Source organism: Anopheles arabiensis, chromosome 2 (genome assembly GCF_016920715.1).
Source record: "Anopheles arabiensis isolate DONGOLA chromosome 2, AaraD3, whole genome shotgun sequence".
In the NCBI taxonomy this organism is placed as follows: Eukaryota; Metazoa; Arthropoda; class Insecta; order Diptera; family Culicidae; genus Anopheles; species Anopheles arabiensis.
In genome coordinates this window covers 53,168,860-53,186,588 of record NC_053517.1, presented here as the reverse complement: position 1 = coordinate 53,186,588, position 17,729 = coordinate 53,168,860, and the positions used below count along the sequence as shown (strand labels likewise).

Genomic DNA, 17,729 nt, shown 5'->3' with positions numbered 1-17,729 from the left:
ACAATTCAGAGTTGAGTTCAATTTGCAGCACCATTGAGGCAGTTCACCATTTAAGGAAAATCTCGTAGCAGGACTTGTGCAACATTTTGAAATCGCTTTTTAAGAAACATTCAAAATAGTTTGTTCACTAAACAGTCAGTAGAATTGCTTAAAGTAATTTTTATCGATAACAAATCACGTTCCTGCTGACATATTGCAGCAAATATGGCAAATGTATCATCAATTGCAATAACGAATATGGACGAGCAGCTTACCATTGTGCGACTAACGCCCGTGCTGGCACCACTGCGGCTAGGTATGTCACTAACACATACGAGCGCTATGATTAAATGGTTGTGTTTATTTACATTCGCTTGATTAGCTGTGTTTTGTTATGGGTGGACCACGGTGCTCGGGACGAAATATCGGTTCCTTTACTGTGTCGTGATCATTCCGTCTCGTAGTACCTGTCGGAGGTGCTTGTACTTTTATCAATCAGTGCGAAAATTCATCGGCGAAAACGGTCGGCAAAGGGTAAGTGTGGCGCGAGTAGAAAGAACCATACTGTAGAACTGCTTCTCTTGTGCAATTGTGCACGTTGCATTCGGAGCGTGTCGTGTGGATTCCACGTCTTTCGGAGTTTGGTGCATGGTTATTTGAATTGAAATTATTTTCCTCGCCAGTCGTAAAGTGAACTCACTTGTGTGCAGTAGCCAAGCAGTGTGACGACTTGTTTCTGCGCTTTGTTCCGTTGTAATTCGATGATCCCCAAATGACCTTGAGTGGATACGGTGGGTCCACGTTTGATCGCTGTTGAATTGGTTTCGAATCTACCCTCCTACGATCCATCCATCCCGGTGAGTTATCGTATGAATAGAAACCGTCCTATGCTATGGTAACCTTGTGGCAGGTTAGCCGAGTCTACGAGTTCTTTGAACCTCCAGCTCATGGCAAACCTCTTCAAAGTACGCGTTTGATACAAAAACGTTGATATCCACCGGTTTGTTGCTTCTATTCTATTTTCCTGCAACGGTGGTCAGTGGTGTATGAAGGCTTAAAATAAGACTCGCCGATACGGCAGACAAATGGTGTGGCAAGGTGCGGAGCAGTAACTGAAGACTTCGCGTATCACTTTTAATATGTTGCGCATACGCAATACGCTGGTGCGAAATTCCACTGGCGATTGCTTGGGATCGAAAAGGGGAACGATAATCAAATTAAACGTTACTATTATAGCTCACATGGGTTAGATACGATGAATGTATTGCAAGCAGATCAAAGTAACGAGTCACATACATTTGAAAGGCCCGTGTATTATTGTATTGCTTGGTCAACGTACTGAAACAAACATATGGAACTTAAGGGCTGGCATGCATTCAAACGTTCAAGGTCTCTCTTGGAAAACTGGTCCATAGCGCGACGCTTGTTTTGTTTGTACTTGTTGTTTTTTGTTATTGTTGTACTCCGGCTTATGCCGGCATGATTTGCTTTCATCGAAGCTGAGGTACTTTGCTGTTGGAAGCACGTGTGCGAGGAGCCAGGTAGAAATGAAGCTCGCTCGCTCGCGCTATATTTCAAGCTGACACGTCCACAACGCATCGAAATTGCGCAACGAAAAAACAACTCGCTGGATCTGGCGGGAATCTGTATGGTGTGAGTGTAGGCCCTTAAAGCAGGAGAAGACCCCCTTCCGCAAAACGGAGCATGAAAGATGGATAAACAAATTACCGATGTAGAGAATGTGGACCACGTTTTCATACGTGGTGGCGTACGGGTAGCTGTATTTCATTCATCAACGGAACGATGATGAAGTCGCAAGGCGAATGATGGAGTATGAATGGAATTCTTGAGCTGTTGGTGGGAGGGGTGAAAGGGTAAACGGGACGGGAGGGAAGAGAATGCAGAGCCGGTTTTTGTTGCTTTTTTTGTGTGTACGCCTTTGGTTTAGTTCATTGTATCTCTCTCTGTTTCTCTGTTTCGTCTTCTGTGCGTTTGTTACCTACCTTTAGAGTATTTGTTTTGTCGCATTCCATATGTACATCGAGCTTGCTGCTTTTCGTGATCATGCATAGGGAGAGGATGGAGTTAAACAAAACTACGGAAATGGAAGTGGCTCTAGCAATTGCGCGACCCCACTAACCGTTCTGTCGTTAAATGTTGCTCAGGAATGTTTTTTAACAGCTGATAAGAAAATAATATCAATTCTAATCACCTGAAAATCCTGATGAGAAGAGTGTTCTTAAAATAGTCCTACAAATTAAAAAAAACTGTTTCCATGTTTTAGATAAAGTGTCAAATTTTACGAGACTTTCGTTACTTACCTTGAATGCGTTTTAAATGATAAAATCGTGTAAATTTATTTGTGTACTTTGGAGTGCAAGACAAACCACGTGGTTGTCGTGGCGTACTTTGGAGTGCAAGGCAAACCACGATAAAGATATGCAATGGTAACTTGATTGTTGATGATTGTAAAAAAATAAATAATTGAATTTGTGATTAGTCCCATTAGCTGTCCCATGGCATGCTATGAGTCCTATCACTCTTGTTCCAAAAATAATAATAATAGACGGACGCGGAGGCACACTGGTCGGAGCTTCAACCTCACACGTATCGTTCAGCTTCTTTCGGAGCAACTCCGACAAAGTGTAAACAAGACTCTAGTAGAATATGTGAAGTGCGCCCGTGACAAGGGTGTGCGCGTACGAGTTCTTCTCCCACCGTTTGGACGAAAGGCGTCTGGCTTATCAGGAGCAGCAATGGTCGTTTGCTAAAGCAAGGCCTGGTTCGTATACCGTGCGCGCTCCTGCTTGCTCGCATCGGACCGATCGGGCACGGTAGTTGAACCGTTGATTCCCCCCGTGTTGTTCGGTAGCGCTCTCTCAAGGCCGCGGCTACACGGTCCGTTCAAATGGAATCTGTTCGACAATGGTGTGCGAGCTGCATGCGGGCTCTGTGTGTAAGCGGCATCGTGGACGTCGTCGTCATCATCATCATCATCATCATCATCGTCTTCATCGTCGTCACCGTTCAGCATCGCCAGGTCAACACACATGCATCGGCTATCGGCTGCATCGGTATATCCATAGCATACTACGACGCAGCATTCCACAGCACGATCGACCATGGTAGCGCACGATCGGTTCGCATCGAATTCGAAGACACCGTCAGTTCGCTCGGAGCCCTTTTCAGCCACGACACGTGGTGGTGTGGCAAGTTGCTGCCAGTTTGTTAGAACGCTCGCTTGAAGGAACATTACCGTTTAAGTATTCTTGCCGTGATCGTGTGTACTTTGAGTTGGTTTAGTTTTTAACATTTTTTTGAGTTGTTTAGCAAAGTGTTTGTGTTTGAAGTGTACTTACATTGTTCCTTTCTCGTCTCTTTCTCTATTACCACAGTTAAGGGAACTATGCCCGAGGAGGGCTTTTAGGCATCATCATTCAGTCTTTGACTACGGGAACATACCAAGCACGGTTAACTAAAAAGCTGAACTGCTCAACTGCTGCAGCAGCCTAGACGTCGCAGAATAAACGGAAGCCAACAGCGTCTCAACAGCGGAAGTGACAAGTCAGCGTATTGTGCGTTGAGCGGGGAAAAGTGTGCACCTGAACGTTGCATTCCACGAAATTGCACGATGCATAAAGCAGCGTACAGTGTTACCTTCGTTCGTCACGGCGAAAGCGAATGGAATAAGATGAACCTCTTCTGCGGTTGGCACGACGTCGGTCTCAGTGAGGAAGGTAAAGCCCTGCCCAAAGATATGATGATGTCGTTTTTATTTACAGTATTTTGCTAGTGCATTTTCAACCATCATGCGAACATGCACGAGCTATGTGTTGGTTTTGTCCACCACGTTTGTGTTGGGACGCAGTGTGATCGATCACGAAAGCGCGTTCTATTTTTAGGCGAAAGCCTACAGACGACATCATCAATGCATTTCGTTTGAGCTGGTTCTTGACCGACAGTAACAACAACAACCGGTTGATTGTCGAATTTTCGCTGCTCTGTTATTTTGATCATCATCCGCTTTGGCGGTCATTAACAGAGCAAAGTTCAGAGCCCGGATGTCCGAAAGCTTTTACGTGTCGTTACTATGCACACAGCGGAAGTGTGCAGCATGTGTTTTGTTGACATTTGAGTGTGCCTAACCATAGGTGAACTAGATTGACATTGTACACATTTGTTATAGTTCAATAGAAATGCGATGGAACGAGCGTGTGTCGTAACTAGCAGGGAACATGAACATCTTTTGTTCAAATTCACCACGCTACTACGGAGGCTTTGTGAAGAAGTGTGCATTGATTTGGCTTTAGAATATGAGCGTCAGAGTATCAACTGAGCAAAGGTGAAACTATGTGATAATGAGAATGGGTCAACTCGCTTATCTCGCATAAAGAGAATCAATGTAGCCATCACTGTCGACGAGACCCAACGAAAGAGAACCCAAGTGTAGAGTAGTGGCCTTGCGAAGATAACAGCACTAACGCCACCATTTCCGTCCATATGTTTCCGCAGGTGAATGGGACGCGTTGGAAGTGTCGGCAGCAGCACTGAAGCGGGAAAACATGCGTTATGACATCGCGTTCACTTCCTGTCTGCGCCGAGCTAACCAAACTCTGGACATTATTCTAAAGGAGCTCAATCTCACCGACATTCCTGTGAGGCAGCTGTGGCGCCTAAACGAACGTCACTACGGTGCTCTGACCGGGTTTAACAAGCGCCAGATGGCCGACATCTACGGCGAAGAGCAGGTACAGGTGTGGCGGCGCAGCTTCAACGTCCCACCGCCAGCCATCGAACCAACCAACCCGTATTATCACGCGATCAAGAACAATCCTCGACTGCGGCACATTAGCGAGCAGGATTTCCCCACGACCGAAACACTCGAAACGACCATGGAGCGAGTCGTGCCGGAGTGGACGGACTCTATCATACCGGAGGTTCGTGGCGGCAAGCGGGTACTGGTTGTGGCCCATGGTACTAGTCTGCGCGGTTTGGTGAAGCACATTCAAGGTAATTGGAATTATTCTACCGAACAAGCAGACTAGAAGCGTAAAGCATCGATTAGTCTAGAAGCATGATGTGGGAGGATTCTATGGGCTGGTGGTGGTGAAAATGGAACTAACCTTTCTCTTTCCAATCGTTGTCTTTTTCTCCCATTTGCATTGATATACTCGCATACACGGGCTGCTCTAATTCTAATTTAAACACATTATCTACTAACTGATGCTGATCATTTCATCGAATATTATTCCCCGTACCATACATATACCTCGCAAACATACCGCGCTCCCACAATACTTACCATCTAAAGGTATTTCAGACGCGGACATCATGAAGTTCAACCTACCGAACAGTATTCCGTTCATAATAGATTTCGACGAGTCGATGAAGATGGTGGGCGGCATCCGGTTTCTGGCGAACGACGACACCGTGCTGAAGGCCATGGAGAAGGTGGCTTCGATCGGTGGAAAGTAGCAACAAAAGGACTAAGCTTAAAAGTTTCCCCGATATCCCAAACGTGTAACACACATACACCCCGCACTGCTCCGATACGTCCGGTGCTACTCTACCTCATACCCAGAAACCTTTTTCTTAGTAGGTGCAATGGTTTCTTTTACTACTCTTTGGAGGGTTTTGCTAGGAGCAGTGTTAGACAAAACTCTCTTGTTTGTTTGTGCTTTCCTCTCATAATTTTGAACTACTTTTCTGTCACTAGAAAACCAGGTTTCTGAGCGATTTTTTTAAATATTAATATGGCATAATGTTATTGTAAAAAAAAAATATGAATTTAGAATGTGTAGGAAGCTTCTTAGTGTATGGGGCATGTTATGAGGATGTCGGACTCATGCCCCGCCAAGAAGGTGTTCGACAGCCACCCCCAGTTCGGCACTAGACGCAGGCGAGCACAGCGACCTCGATAGTTGGATCAGGTGAAACAACACCTGTCAGAGATCGGATGTCTACGTCTATGGTAGGCTGCAGCCAGGGACTGAACATCCTGAAGAATAACGAGAGGGAGAGAGGAAGCTTCCCGCGTCAATATTGCCTTTTTGAAGCTACTGTATTACTTGTGTGTTGTGGTCGTAGAACCTTAAATTTGGAAAATGCACTACATTTTACATGATTATGTTCCGTTAGATGTAAGAGAATGGTAGCGGGAGGAGTATTATTGTATCATATTTATAGCGATAGCCTCGTTTATACAAGATAAATTGTGTACTGGTCCAATACGAGTGTTGGTAGCGCGTATATTCGAGTGTACAAGAACGTAAAATAAACCCTTTGTAAACTAATTGTTCAGATCATGCAACTAGTGAATATTGAGAAAACCAAACTGACCGATGTGAATGAGAAAAACAATACGGCAAAGAAACTTTTCGGTATAGACTTCAAATTTAGAGGCAAACTTTTTTGAAATGAAAGAATATGTACTGAAATTTGTTCGAAAACAACTATACTACAGTTGAGGTCTTAATTTAGTTTTCATCAGCAATAAGAGCCACTGACCTTCTATCCCAACATGTGTTGAAATACGCAAGGATAGTTAATCTTGCTATGGCTAGCTAAACAATACACAACAGGCCAGGCCATAAGTTGTGCAGTATCAATTACAAAGGGGTTTGTTGGTCTAGATTAGATTTGAACTGACGACCTGTGGTATGTTATACATCGATCGACATTACATCATGCAAAAGATTATCAAACAGAGCTGAAGGATTGATTGATGTTGGCAGAAGTGCAATCAACGGCACTCTTCACGCATGCAAACGATTACTTGCTGCTACAAGTGGTTTCAAGAGCCCACTCGTCCAAGGCATGTTGAAGTGCTATTCAAGAGGGTTGATTTTAATTAAACACGTTCAAGCGATGAGACTCGCCCAATTGTGTGTTCAGTTTAAACTCTGGAAAACATTTATGCTGGCGAGGCCGTGTTTTTAAATACTTCGCCTGTTCTCAAATGTTTGATATTCGGGGGAACCCGTTATACATTACTGCTACGCAAGTGCTACGAACTTAATCGACGAGGTCGCCGATGAATGAGGTTCCGTAGATTATCGTTATCGGCCAACACGTGTATTTCACGTTTACCGTTCGCTGTACCACCATGAACAATGTATTATCGTTGGAGCACTTCCGTAAGCATTTGTGTACGTTCGATTGTGATTGTTAGCTACTACAAGCTGATAACAGCCGTGAAAGACGAACAACCCCATAACCAAACGCATGAAACAGAGCTTCTTTGCTCATTTTACCGACAGTGTCCCACGATTGCTTTAGCCTTGATTGTACCTGTTTTTTCAGTAGAGCTTTGAGGACGTTGAAATTAGTCTTGATCTAGGTTGTAACATATTCTGCATTACATGTATATCAGCATATATAAAATAGAACTTTTTTTTATTTTGTTTGTTTGAGAAATACTTTATTGACCATTGAAACGAAAGATTTATGGTGATATTATAACTTCTACTCATACCCAATGAATTATGCATGTTGGATGGAATATTGATCAGAGCATTTCTGCTTTGCCTCGAACCAAATCCGATCGGTTTGTTGATCTGTTGCACGAACGGCCACTTAATATTGCTAAGATATTTCTCTCACACCTTCTCTCTCTCTCTCTCTCTCTCTCTCTCTCTATCTCTATCTATCTATCTATCTCTCTCACTCATAACACCTACTTTATGCAGCGTTTTATCAGCACGTTGATCGATCAATTCGCAATGGCAATCGATCATCACACCTAACGCTATCATCACCTCGATGTTCTTACGTGTCTACACATCTCGCTCTAGTTTACGTTATTAAGGCCGGTACGGTTTTATTCACTACAACACATTGCAGTAAAAGGGAGAAGATAACAGATTTCTCTTGTTATCACGATCACTGTTGAACGTCTTTTCAGTACTAAAACATAACCTGTTACATTGTCCATCGTAATAGAAGCAATACCTTTCTTTATCACTCCTCCCTTGCATACATTCCAATGCAAGAATCGTGTTCAGTGTCTGGCTAGTGCCTATCGCTAATAGCATCACAACTTGGTAAGTAACTCGTATTGTTCATGTGTTAAGATGTTATCAAAAGGTTGAAACTAGAACAAGGGTAAAATGGTTTCAACGAAAAATACAACTTCGGTATCATTTCTATGACTAATTCCAAAGTATTCTAATCCTGCTCCAAGTCTTGAGTACTACAGTGAACATTATCTATCCTCACTTATTCTAAAATTTTTATGTATGATCGATAGAATGGTGTTTGGATGAGAGTACGTAATATATTTTAATTTCTCAAAGGGTTAACACATTTGACTCATAATGGATGGTCCATTCTAACTAATCATTCACACGAAAATCGAATTATTGAGAAGTGTACCAAAAAAATCGCGAAGAGTGAAAAGGTGTACATAGTCGATTATACTAAACAAATACAGGTGGGGCATGGTGAATTTGGATGCTATTCAAAAGAAAAGCTTCTGATAGCTGGCATACATTGCATGAAAATTTCATACTTTTTTAATCTTTTTCGTATCTTTTTTTGATAAATTACCTTAATAAATACCCCATAAGTCTCATGTTTTTTTCATGTTCTTGCCACAAACTAATATTCTTGTTTTAAACTGGTCAAACGTGCGTAACTGGCCATTCAGTAGTGTATAAAATATAGGGTAAAAAAGAAAAAAAATATCGTATTAATTTCTTTAAATTATAAAATAACAAGCAACTTTTTGGACACTGTGATGAATATTTCCATCAACAGCCGGTTGCATGGTACAATTGTCAACTCGTACGACTTAACAACATGCCCGTCATGGGTTCAAGCCCCAAATAGACTGTGGACCGCCATACGTATGACTGACATTCCTGCTATGGGGGGTTATCCAACATGTCATTGAAAACCAACCCCACAAGTGGTACAAGTAGGCCTTGACCGACAACTGTTGTTGAGCCAAAAGAAGACGATCAATATATCGAGAATCTGAACATGTTTGCATATTAAAGCAGCTATGAGCTATGACTATATGAGTTCCAAGAAGAGAGAAAAAGTTTCACAGTTCCTCAGAAACAAAAAATTGCAAATATGAAACACATGTTAGTAGGAGTACATTTCAGGCATTTGTTCAAATAGTATCACAGATTGCCGGTTCTAGTTCTGCCAAAAAGCCTAGATTTGTATACAGTTCTCTGTGCTCATAGAGATAATATTATCGGTGTCTAGTTAATCTAAATCTTTAATGCTGCAAAAAGTGTGAATTGTTGAAAAAAAACATATAGATAGTGAACTTATATGGATGGTACAGCTACATTTGTTCTTGGCCTCTGCATAAAGTTAAAACAATCGATGGTGCTGTTTCATGCGATGCCTAGGACTTAGAGAAGAGAAGTTTATCAACATTTTCCACATTGTGAATAACAAATCTTCGAACAGAAGAAAAAAAAAACAAAAACAATTGTCTAAGATGTAGTTGACACATTAATTGTTTGAACAACTGTACACGAACGCGCCTTCGTTATTCAATTAAGATTTCGTCTAGCGATAAAGTTCAACGCTCCACCAAGCAATAACTTGCTTCCTTTCCAGTTCGGGCATTTCTATCGCGCGAAGCATAACGCCAGACTCTTACTGACCTTAACTGGAGCCAAGTAACCAGTGGCTTGCTGCGGTCAAGAAGCTATACCTCGTAAATCATAGCGGAGCTGCTGCCCATCGTTGATGAGTTGATGGGTGCACTGCTACAAGTACGAATCCTTCGCTGCCACATTTCACTGTCAACAACCGATGTTTGAATGCAAGACGAAGAAGTGCTCTGACGGTGGGTGGTGGGTGAAACAAACGTGTGCAGCGAAAAAAAAGAAACCAAACAATCTAGTAACTGTCGAAACTGCGACCAAAACTGCTTCAAGTTAACTTTCCGGTGAAACGAACAGCACGTTTCAACGCACATTTCATCCACAGCGATTGCTGGACGGAGCGGTAACTGTTACCCCGGTCTACGTGTCATTTGCAATTTTTCAAAGAATCAAAATATTGTTAAGATAAGATTTTTTGTTTGTTTGTTTGTTTTTTTTTGTTTGTTGTTTTGTTTACTCCATCACTGTTTACTTACTGTGCCGAGTTGACGGAGAAAGAAAAGTTTACCTAAACAAACACATTTCAAAGCAGCTATTAAAGCTTCTTGTACTGCGTGCGAACTTTCGACATAATCCAGCTACATCAACAAAGGGCCATGATTATTTCAGTTTAATTAACATTTCATTCAAAACAAGACATATGGAGTGCACGAAAAACCAGAAAGCAATGGAAAATGTTCGCTAATGTTTTTCGGTGGTTCGTTAAAACATACCGTTTCCGCTTGGTCATTTCATCCGTGTCGATGCGGTCGTTGAAAATGGGTGGCGGAATGATGCAAAGAGAAGCAAGCTCGATTTGCTAAAGATACGGTAGAATGATTTTAAGATTTGCAATCTTACAATGGTATAAGTAAGCAATAATTCTTTGGTAAAAAAAAACTGGCCAGATTGGATTTTAAAAAGGTAACTTACTATCAAATCTGAAAACTAAGACGGACCACGGAAATAATAATACTCACTGAAGCAAATGTTTACTGATAAAAGACAATGCCAGATTTCAGTAACTTTAATTTGTTGAAATTAGGTATTGAACAATAAGTACATATAACTACATGAAACCGTCTCTTCAAACTAGCCGCAAGGGATTTATTAGAATTATCGGCTCATCATCACATGGCAAAATTCTGCCTCCTTCAAGCTAACAGCTGGTCGAGGAGGTTAACAGTTTTGTTTGTCTATTTTCTCATTGTTCCGAGTCCGTGTTTACATCGCTGTGCGGTCGATTTCACATTATTCAAGCTCTGCTGACTCACGAGACCCGCGACCAGCTTCAGTGGCAGCATCGCGGGGTTACTTCAGATAAGCACACATACACACACAAACACATACACAGAGAGAGAGAGAGATGCAATAGACCAAAATCATCCAAACAAACCCAACAGACTGCATTACTCACCGAAAGCAAGAACATAAACGTACGTTAAGAAATAACATACAATCAGAACGACCGTTATCGCGCGTGACTTCTTGCGCCCAGTAGTGAATGTGTGTCTAGCACATTTAGCAAACGCTGCACCACGCTCTGTGTAGACGCGTGCCTGCGTCTAATGCAAAGTGAGATTACTTGGGCAAGGGTTAGGATTTGTTTATGTTTTGATTGAATTGTCGCTACCGCAAACGAGAAGATCAATCAAAGCCTTCATTAGCCGCGTCTTCGCTCTACTTCAATCTGGAAAGGTTCAACGTTGGGAAATTAAAACGAGCTAACATAGTATACGGAAAGGGAGAGATAGAAAGAGAGCCAGATAGGGTCCGAAAGATAGAAAGAAAGAGAGAGAGAGGGAGAGAGAGAGAGAGAGAGAGAGCGAGAGAGAGAGAGATAATTTGTGGGAGAGGGCCATTACGAAAATATGTAGTCGAAAGATAGCAAAAAACTTCGATGCGATCTCACCAACACTACCATCCTATCAATGGTCACTTCGATGAGGTCGAGAGCGCAAATACAACGTACCTCTGTACAATGTGCCTACCGCTGGTCGTCCATTCTACAGCTGGGGTAGGCGAGGAAAATCCGCCAAGGAAATCGTTTTTGCCTTCGTGATTTTCCCACCCATTTCATGAGGTTCAAGAGTCGGCAAGTGGTTGCGCATTGCGCACGTGCGCCAACAGTGAGTAGCAAAACGTGCACGTCTTCAAAGCATGTTTGTAATAAATACATCAAAGAAATGAATTGTTTTAGTTGTTATTTATATTTACTTCGTGTTATGAGTTTGTTAATTTAAAAAGATGTTTGAAAAACACCCACAATTTTGGAACAATGTTTTTGCTACTGGGCAGCTCCATTGCTCACGTGCCATAACGCATTCTAGCTTAGGAGGCTTAGTTAGCGTTATTCATGTTATTTCTTTTATTTTTTTTCCATTTTAAATGCACTAACATTGAAGTTTGTTTTACTTTGCTCGATATAATTAATGAAGCATTTTTTTGCTAAGAAAACACAGAATTATCTACTCCCGCAACCGATAGCGCGTTCAGTGCGTCAGTCATTGTGGTGCGATTACGGCATTGTCGGCGAGAGTTTCGTTTCCCGCATCCGAGATGTAAAGGATAGGAGCGCAGAGATAAGCTCCGTCAGAGATGAGGAGGAACTTGAAATCAGCAGCGGGCGTGCGAAAGAGAGCGTCCGGGCATGATGTAAACAGTGCTAGCCGCTCTCGGCCGAAAGTACAGCAACCGCGAGCGCTGAAGCTGTTTAAAAATAAGCAAAACCAAGCGTCGTGTGCGTAAGAGAAACCGAGCTATATAGACGCCAGAGAGGTGGGCTGTGGGCAGTGTGCCAGCAACTAAAAAAAGAAACCGCAGTCGCCCCGCGAAACGAAGTCGCGTCTTATCGAAGGCGCAACGTCGGTACTGTCGGTGTACTTTGCGCTTCGGGCGCCTACTGCTGCTGCTGAGGCAAGTGTCAAAACGACGGTAGTAGAAGCCAGATGTCAGACACGGGTACGCTCTCGTACGAATCGCGGAAATCCTAGTAGTAGGAGTAGACCCAAATTACACCGTGAAGATCCGGCTGAAGCAGATTGTGATACCACAACCTCGAAGAGCTTTTAGCCGTTGTTGATGGGTGTGTAAAAAGTGGTAACAAACCAGTCGCTACCGTACGACCTTTCGGTAAAGGTGTGAAAGGCGAAAGAAAACCATAACAACCGTGCTAAAATTCGTGCCTTTGGTGACGTATTTTCTGCTGCGTTGTGTTCATCGTGCGCACGCCCCTTGCCGTGCAGTTGTTGTTGTCGCTCTAGTGTTGGTGCGTTTCTGTGTGAGAAAATGTGCGCTAGATACACAAAAGTGTGCAGCAGGGCGTGAAAAGCTGTCGGGAGCTGTTAACCTTGTCAAAGATAAAAAAAACAACTATCGCATAATTAATCCAAAAGCCTTCGATAAAGAGAAAAAAACATCACCCCCAGCCATTTTGGGGGCAAACAGCTGGATCGACACAGCCGAATCAATCGAAGTAGCCCACGACCAGGTTCCAGTGTGCGGTAGGAGGTGGTTGTTTCATTCATCCCAAAACAATGCGCTGACCTCCGCGCGGATACCAACACCAGCACAGGTGACACTCCCTTCCGAGCTGACCCGGCCGATCTTCCCGGAATGTTAGATGGCCGACATTCGCTCTTGCTGGGGCATTTGTTTTTGTATTCCCCCCTTCCGAGGTACAGGTGTTATGAATGAAAGTGTTTCCGCGCATGCTTGGCCAAGTGCCAACCATGTAGCGGCGGGGAGAGGATACATCTATATCTATCTTCAATTTTCATGGATTTTTATCATTGCATTTCTTATCGGTGGGGTTTTTTGTTGTTACATTTGTGTGTTATCTTGTGGTTTTAATGAAATCGCAGCAAAAACGCTGTTTTCACCAGCTATATTTATTGGATTAGGCCCCCGCGTAAAACGAAACGCTATTGAATTTGGAGCGCAACGAGCAGCAGCTGTTTTTGCTCTGCATGTAAATTTATCATACTAAGGCTCCAGCAGCTCGGTGATAAGCTTGATGATAAGAAGTCAAGCTTTTTTAAATAGGTTTAACAAGTGCCATCCATCAAACATTGTTGCGTGTTTGTGCAGCAAGAAATGATTGAGCAGCTCCATTTCTATTCATTTTACATGACTTACCTACTTATCTCCGGTCACGATTGGAGGTGTGTGTGTGTGTGGTTTAAAACCGGCACCACAATCGATTTCGGAAAGACCCGGACCTGGTCCGCGACGTCATCAGCGCGCGCTCGGTTGTTCGAACTCGTCATCATTTTACAGTGTACAGCAGGGGGCGCGCACCGTTCAGCACTGTCTGCCGGCTGTGTGTTTCCGGCGGAAGGGGACACTTTGGGGTTCGACGATGGAGGCCTGCGTACTCAGTCGGGCTCGCGGTTCGGCAAACGTCATCGTGCACGAACGCCGTTTTCTCGCTCCGCCACCGGAGCCGCCACACATGAAGCAGCACATTACACTAAACTGCGGCGCTGCCTGGCTGACCGGACAAAGCTTCGGCCATTATTAGTACGTGCGTGACTGTGACAGCGAGCGTAGGTCGGCTGTCGTCGTAACGGAGGTGCACCGGAGTGTGGTCGATTTTCCGATCCGCAAACGCAACGCCAGAGTGCGAAAACCACGTACGTATTCGTACGATGGGAAGAGAATTGATTATTCATTCGAGCCCAACTTCGATCGCGTTTGCGTCGGTCAGTGTGTGGCCGATTGATTTTTCAATAGTTGCATCAGTCGTGTTAATAAGTGTGTACGCTATACGCTCACTGCAGCCACAATACAAACAGTGAAGTTGTGCGAAACAGTGATCCTAATGGTTAAAAATAATGCCATTCTGCCCAGTTATTGCTTGCGCTAGACGTGAATAATATTTAGACGGTGTCTTTTCTGCCGTCATCTGCCGACAAGTGCGCGTGTGTGCGGTTTATGGTTCCTGCTGGCACTGTCCGCCAACAGCACAACAGCCGCTCTTGTGACGACGGTGGGGTCGGTTGTAGTTGTTGTTTATTTGGCTATTTGGTGTCGCTGTTACTTGGTTTGATTTTTAGTAGTCGCCGTATCCGCTGCCAGCAGCAACGCCATCCTCACTGGCTACGTCTCCGACGACCGCGTTCATCGACGAACGTAGCCGCCGTACTCAGCGTCGTCTTGACGCTAGTTATGTTGCTTTGATTGAATAAACGAGCAGTGAAACCTGCTTGGGACTGCCCCGCGGCAAAGGACGGTCAACACATCGCATTGCCGCTTTGTTGCCTTCGCCTTTCGAGAGAAGAAATTCCAGTTTACTCGCGGCCCCCGCCAATGCGGGACATTTCAACATTTGGGAAAGGAAAGAAAGGCAGACAAAACCGCTGCTGACTGTTGTTGATACGACAATTGCGTGGAGGTACAAAAACGGGGGTAATTTTACTGTTTACCTTGGCTCTCTCTCTCTCTTCAGCAAGCTTTATGAGTGATAGTGTGTAAAAGCGGCCACTACGAGCTGTGCAGTGCAACCTATGTACGTTCTCAGTGTATGCGATGGTGTATTAATAATATAGTGTAGTTAATTTAACATGCACTTCTCAAGCTGCTAAATCAGCAAAAGTACGAAAGGCTGCGTTCATCATCCAATAGAAATTCGTTCACCTGCGGTAAAGGACGTTCCGTGTCATCGATCCAATGACTCCCTGCCAACCGGCTATGCTGGATGCAGAAGTTTACAAACCCTGCGGTAACCAAAAGTAAGTTTTATCGTGTATTAGAGTTGAACGTTTTAATTACCCGCCATAGTTTCGACGTTACTCGCTGGCATCCTCGGCTCCTTTTCGAGCCGATCCGACCGTGTACAAATTTGATCAAAGGTTATTTGCCGAAAGCGGCACACGGGTAAGCCGCCCCTCAAGGGCAAGGGCATGTTGAACCGCGTCGTTAGCATTATGGCATCGCACTCGATTAGCACTCAGCGATGGTGGCGTATCCAAAGCTTCGTAAAACACCGCAATGCGTTCCCCCATTAATTGACGCGGGCAAGAATCAACCTTAACGCACGGTGGTCGCTAACCTGCTTTCAAACAGATCCGGGTGACAAATCGTCACAGTAGTACACTTTTGCCAAGCGATTAACCAAGTGTCAGCAGATGACACGGCAGGGCCTTTGGTCCTTTTTATTTTCATCATTCTGCCCTCTGTTTTATAGATCGAACAGTAAAAGCATTTAAACAGCATTTTGACAATTGTGAGTCGATACTGTCGAACTCGTTTCATATTTGCGCAACCTGATAAACACGTGGTAAGCAAACTTAAGCTTTACAGAATAGAGCTCAAACATAAATAATCATAGGGCGCATGGCAGGTGAGGTGCGACTTTAGCACCAAACAACAAGAAGAAGCAATTTTATCGGGCAAAACAAACTGATAAGCTGAAAAAACGCAAAAAACGGTGCTAATATAATAAAATTATGTCTGCTTCATCAAAATTTCGAGAGCGAATCCATCATCAGAAATGCACAATCCAATTGGATTTTCATAAAGTAATGATGTTTGGTAGTGAACCGGACGAAAAACGAGCCATTAATTTAAAACCTTACTTTGGCTTGATACTAAACAACCTGTATAAAAACTGGTTAAACTGTGTACTGTGTGTATATGCCTACAATGGGCAAGCTGCTTGTTAAAGCTCATCGAAAAAGTGAGGCATTGAAAGCATTTCCAATATAATAGGTTCTTCTTCTTCTTCTTCTTCTTCTTTTGGCTCAACAACCGTTGTGGGTCAAGGCTTGCCTGTACCACTACTTGTGGGGTTGGCTTTTAGTGACTTATTCATCACCCATAGCAGGATAGTCAGTACTACATAGCAGGATAGTCAGTATCGCGATACGGTCCATTTGGGGTTTGAACCCATGACGGGCATGTTGTTAAGTCGTACGAGTTGACGACTGTACTACGAGATAGGCCTACAATACAATACAATAGGTTGCACGAGAAAATTAATGCATTGCTAGAATGGCACCTAGAAATCTTCTCTTCACTGCCTTCAAGCGAAATATCGCCGATGTTGCTCGATTATTGTTTGCCGGCAGTTCTTTTCTTAGAGCTACAATCCAACGTCATCTTTGGAGTCATACGAGTGGAATTGATTTCCTGCCAATGTTTTCTGCTGAAAGATTTAATCTCGATTGATGCAACACAAACTGCAATTCATATAATTTACGTCCCAAGCGAGCTGATAGCATGAAGCATGCATGTTATGTTCTTGAGCGGGAAATGTCCAAACAGAAAACTGCAATTAATAAGTTTTTGCTATTTTAAAGGTGTATTTGGTACTTATTTCATGACGCAAAATCTTCAACAATAATTTGTATGTGTTTTTTTTCTCTCATGGAATGAATATAACGTGAAATTTGTCAATATAATAAAGTAGTCGAAAAAGTAATGCATAGAAAAATAATATGATCTATAAACGGACGATAGGAAAAGTATAAAACAGCCATCAATAAACACACTTCCCTGGAGCCTGATACTTTGTTGGGTGTGCAAATTGTTTACTCCGCTCAGACTGCACAAATCAAATGGGGTGAAAATCGAACCCAACCATTTCCCGATCAGACAAAAGCAGCAATGCCATCATTTGACCTACATTCAACTAATCTGGTAGGGAGCCGCAAGATAGCAAGAGCGCAGAACGGAGATAGATACCCATGAACGAATAGCACGTTCGTAGGATCTGCGGGAGATCAAACCTCGACCGATACGGTTTAATTTTGGCTGTAAATCCAACCGGTGTACGTGTGCCGGTTTCAATGTCCGAGGGATTTTCTTCTCCCATCTATTGCTCTACAGCCATAGAGCGAGAAAATATATGTTCTGTTTGTATTCGACATCAGGGTTTGTCCGGGTTTTTAACCCACGAATGGTAAACCAAGCAAGAAATTCGAAATGAATTTCATCTTTCCAATCATTCACTTGTGGATATTATTTCATCTCACACAATTTTGCGTGAAACAAATCTCAATAAAATCACATATAGTCTCACGTCGGTTTATACACTTTGTATGCAATATATACAATACGTACAATAATTAAAACATTTTAAACCTCATTTCACCAGCGCCAAAGATTTGAATTACGAATGCAAGGCACCAGTCAATATAA

General features: G+C 43.2%; 2 protein-coding genes and 1 long non-coding RNA gene across 16 annotated transcripts in view; 2 read left to right on the top strand and 1 right to left on the bottom strand.

Annotated features, from left to right (window-relative positions):
- Positions 1-353: 353 nt before the first annotated feature.
- On the top strand, positions 354-5,746 carry LOC120908495 (phosphoglycerate mutase 2-like). 7 transcript variants are annotated; one of them, XM_040319511.1, is made up of 4 exons: positions 354-513; positions 3,375-3,716; positions 4,492-4,989; positions 5,291-5,746. In XM_040319511.1, exons 2-4 carry the CDS (start codon positions 3,611-3,613, stop codon positions 5,452-5,454), a joined length of 768 nt encoding a protein of 255 aa, XP_040175445.1. In that variant the 5' UTR covers positions 354-513; positions 3,375-3,610; the 3' UTR covers positions 5,455-5,746. The 7 variants fall into 7 exon arrangements, with proteins under 7 accessions (XP_040175445.1, XP_040175448.1, XP_040175446.1 ...); XM_040319514.1 differs by lacking the exon at positions 354-513 and adding an exon at positions 695-836; XM_040319512.1 differs by lacking the exon at positions 354-513 and adding an exon at positions 3,112-3,242.
- Positions 5,747-10,671: 4,925 nt separating this feature from the next.
- Positions 10,672-11,541, bottom strand: LOC120895635. Its single transcript, XR_005738366.1, has 3 exons — positions 11,453-11,541; positions 11,005-11,277; positions 10,672-10,901 (listed from the first exon to the last, which is right to left on the bottom strand). It is a non-coding gene; the product is annotated as an uncharacterized LOC120895635 (long non-coding RNA).
- Positions 11,542-12,384: 843 nt separating this feature from the next.
- The window catches only part of LOC120893380 (alpha-1,6-mannosyl-glycoprotein 2-beta-N-acetylglucosaminyltransferase), a 40,211-nt gene continuing 34,866 nt past the window's right edge, over positions 12,385-17,729 (top strand). Inside the window, exons 1-2 of one of the 8 annotated variants that reach the window (XM_040295210.1) lie at positions 12,385-12,548; positions 15,037-15,319. The gene's annotated coding sequence lies outside the window, so the exon portion shown is untranslated. The other 7 variants (XM_040295208.1, XM_040295211.1, XM_040295209.1 and 4 more) reach the window with 7 other exon arrangements.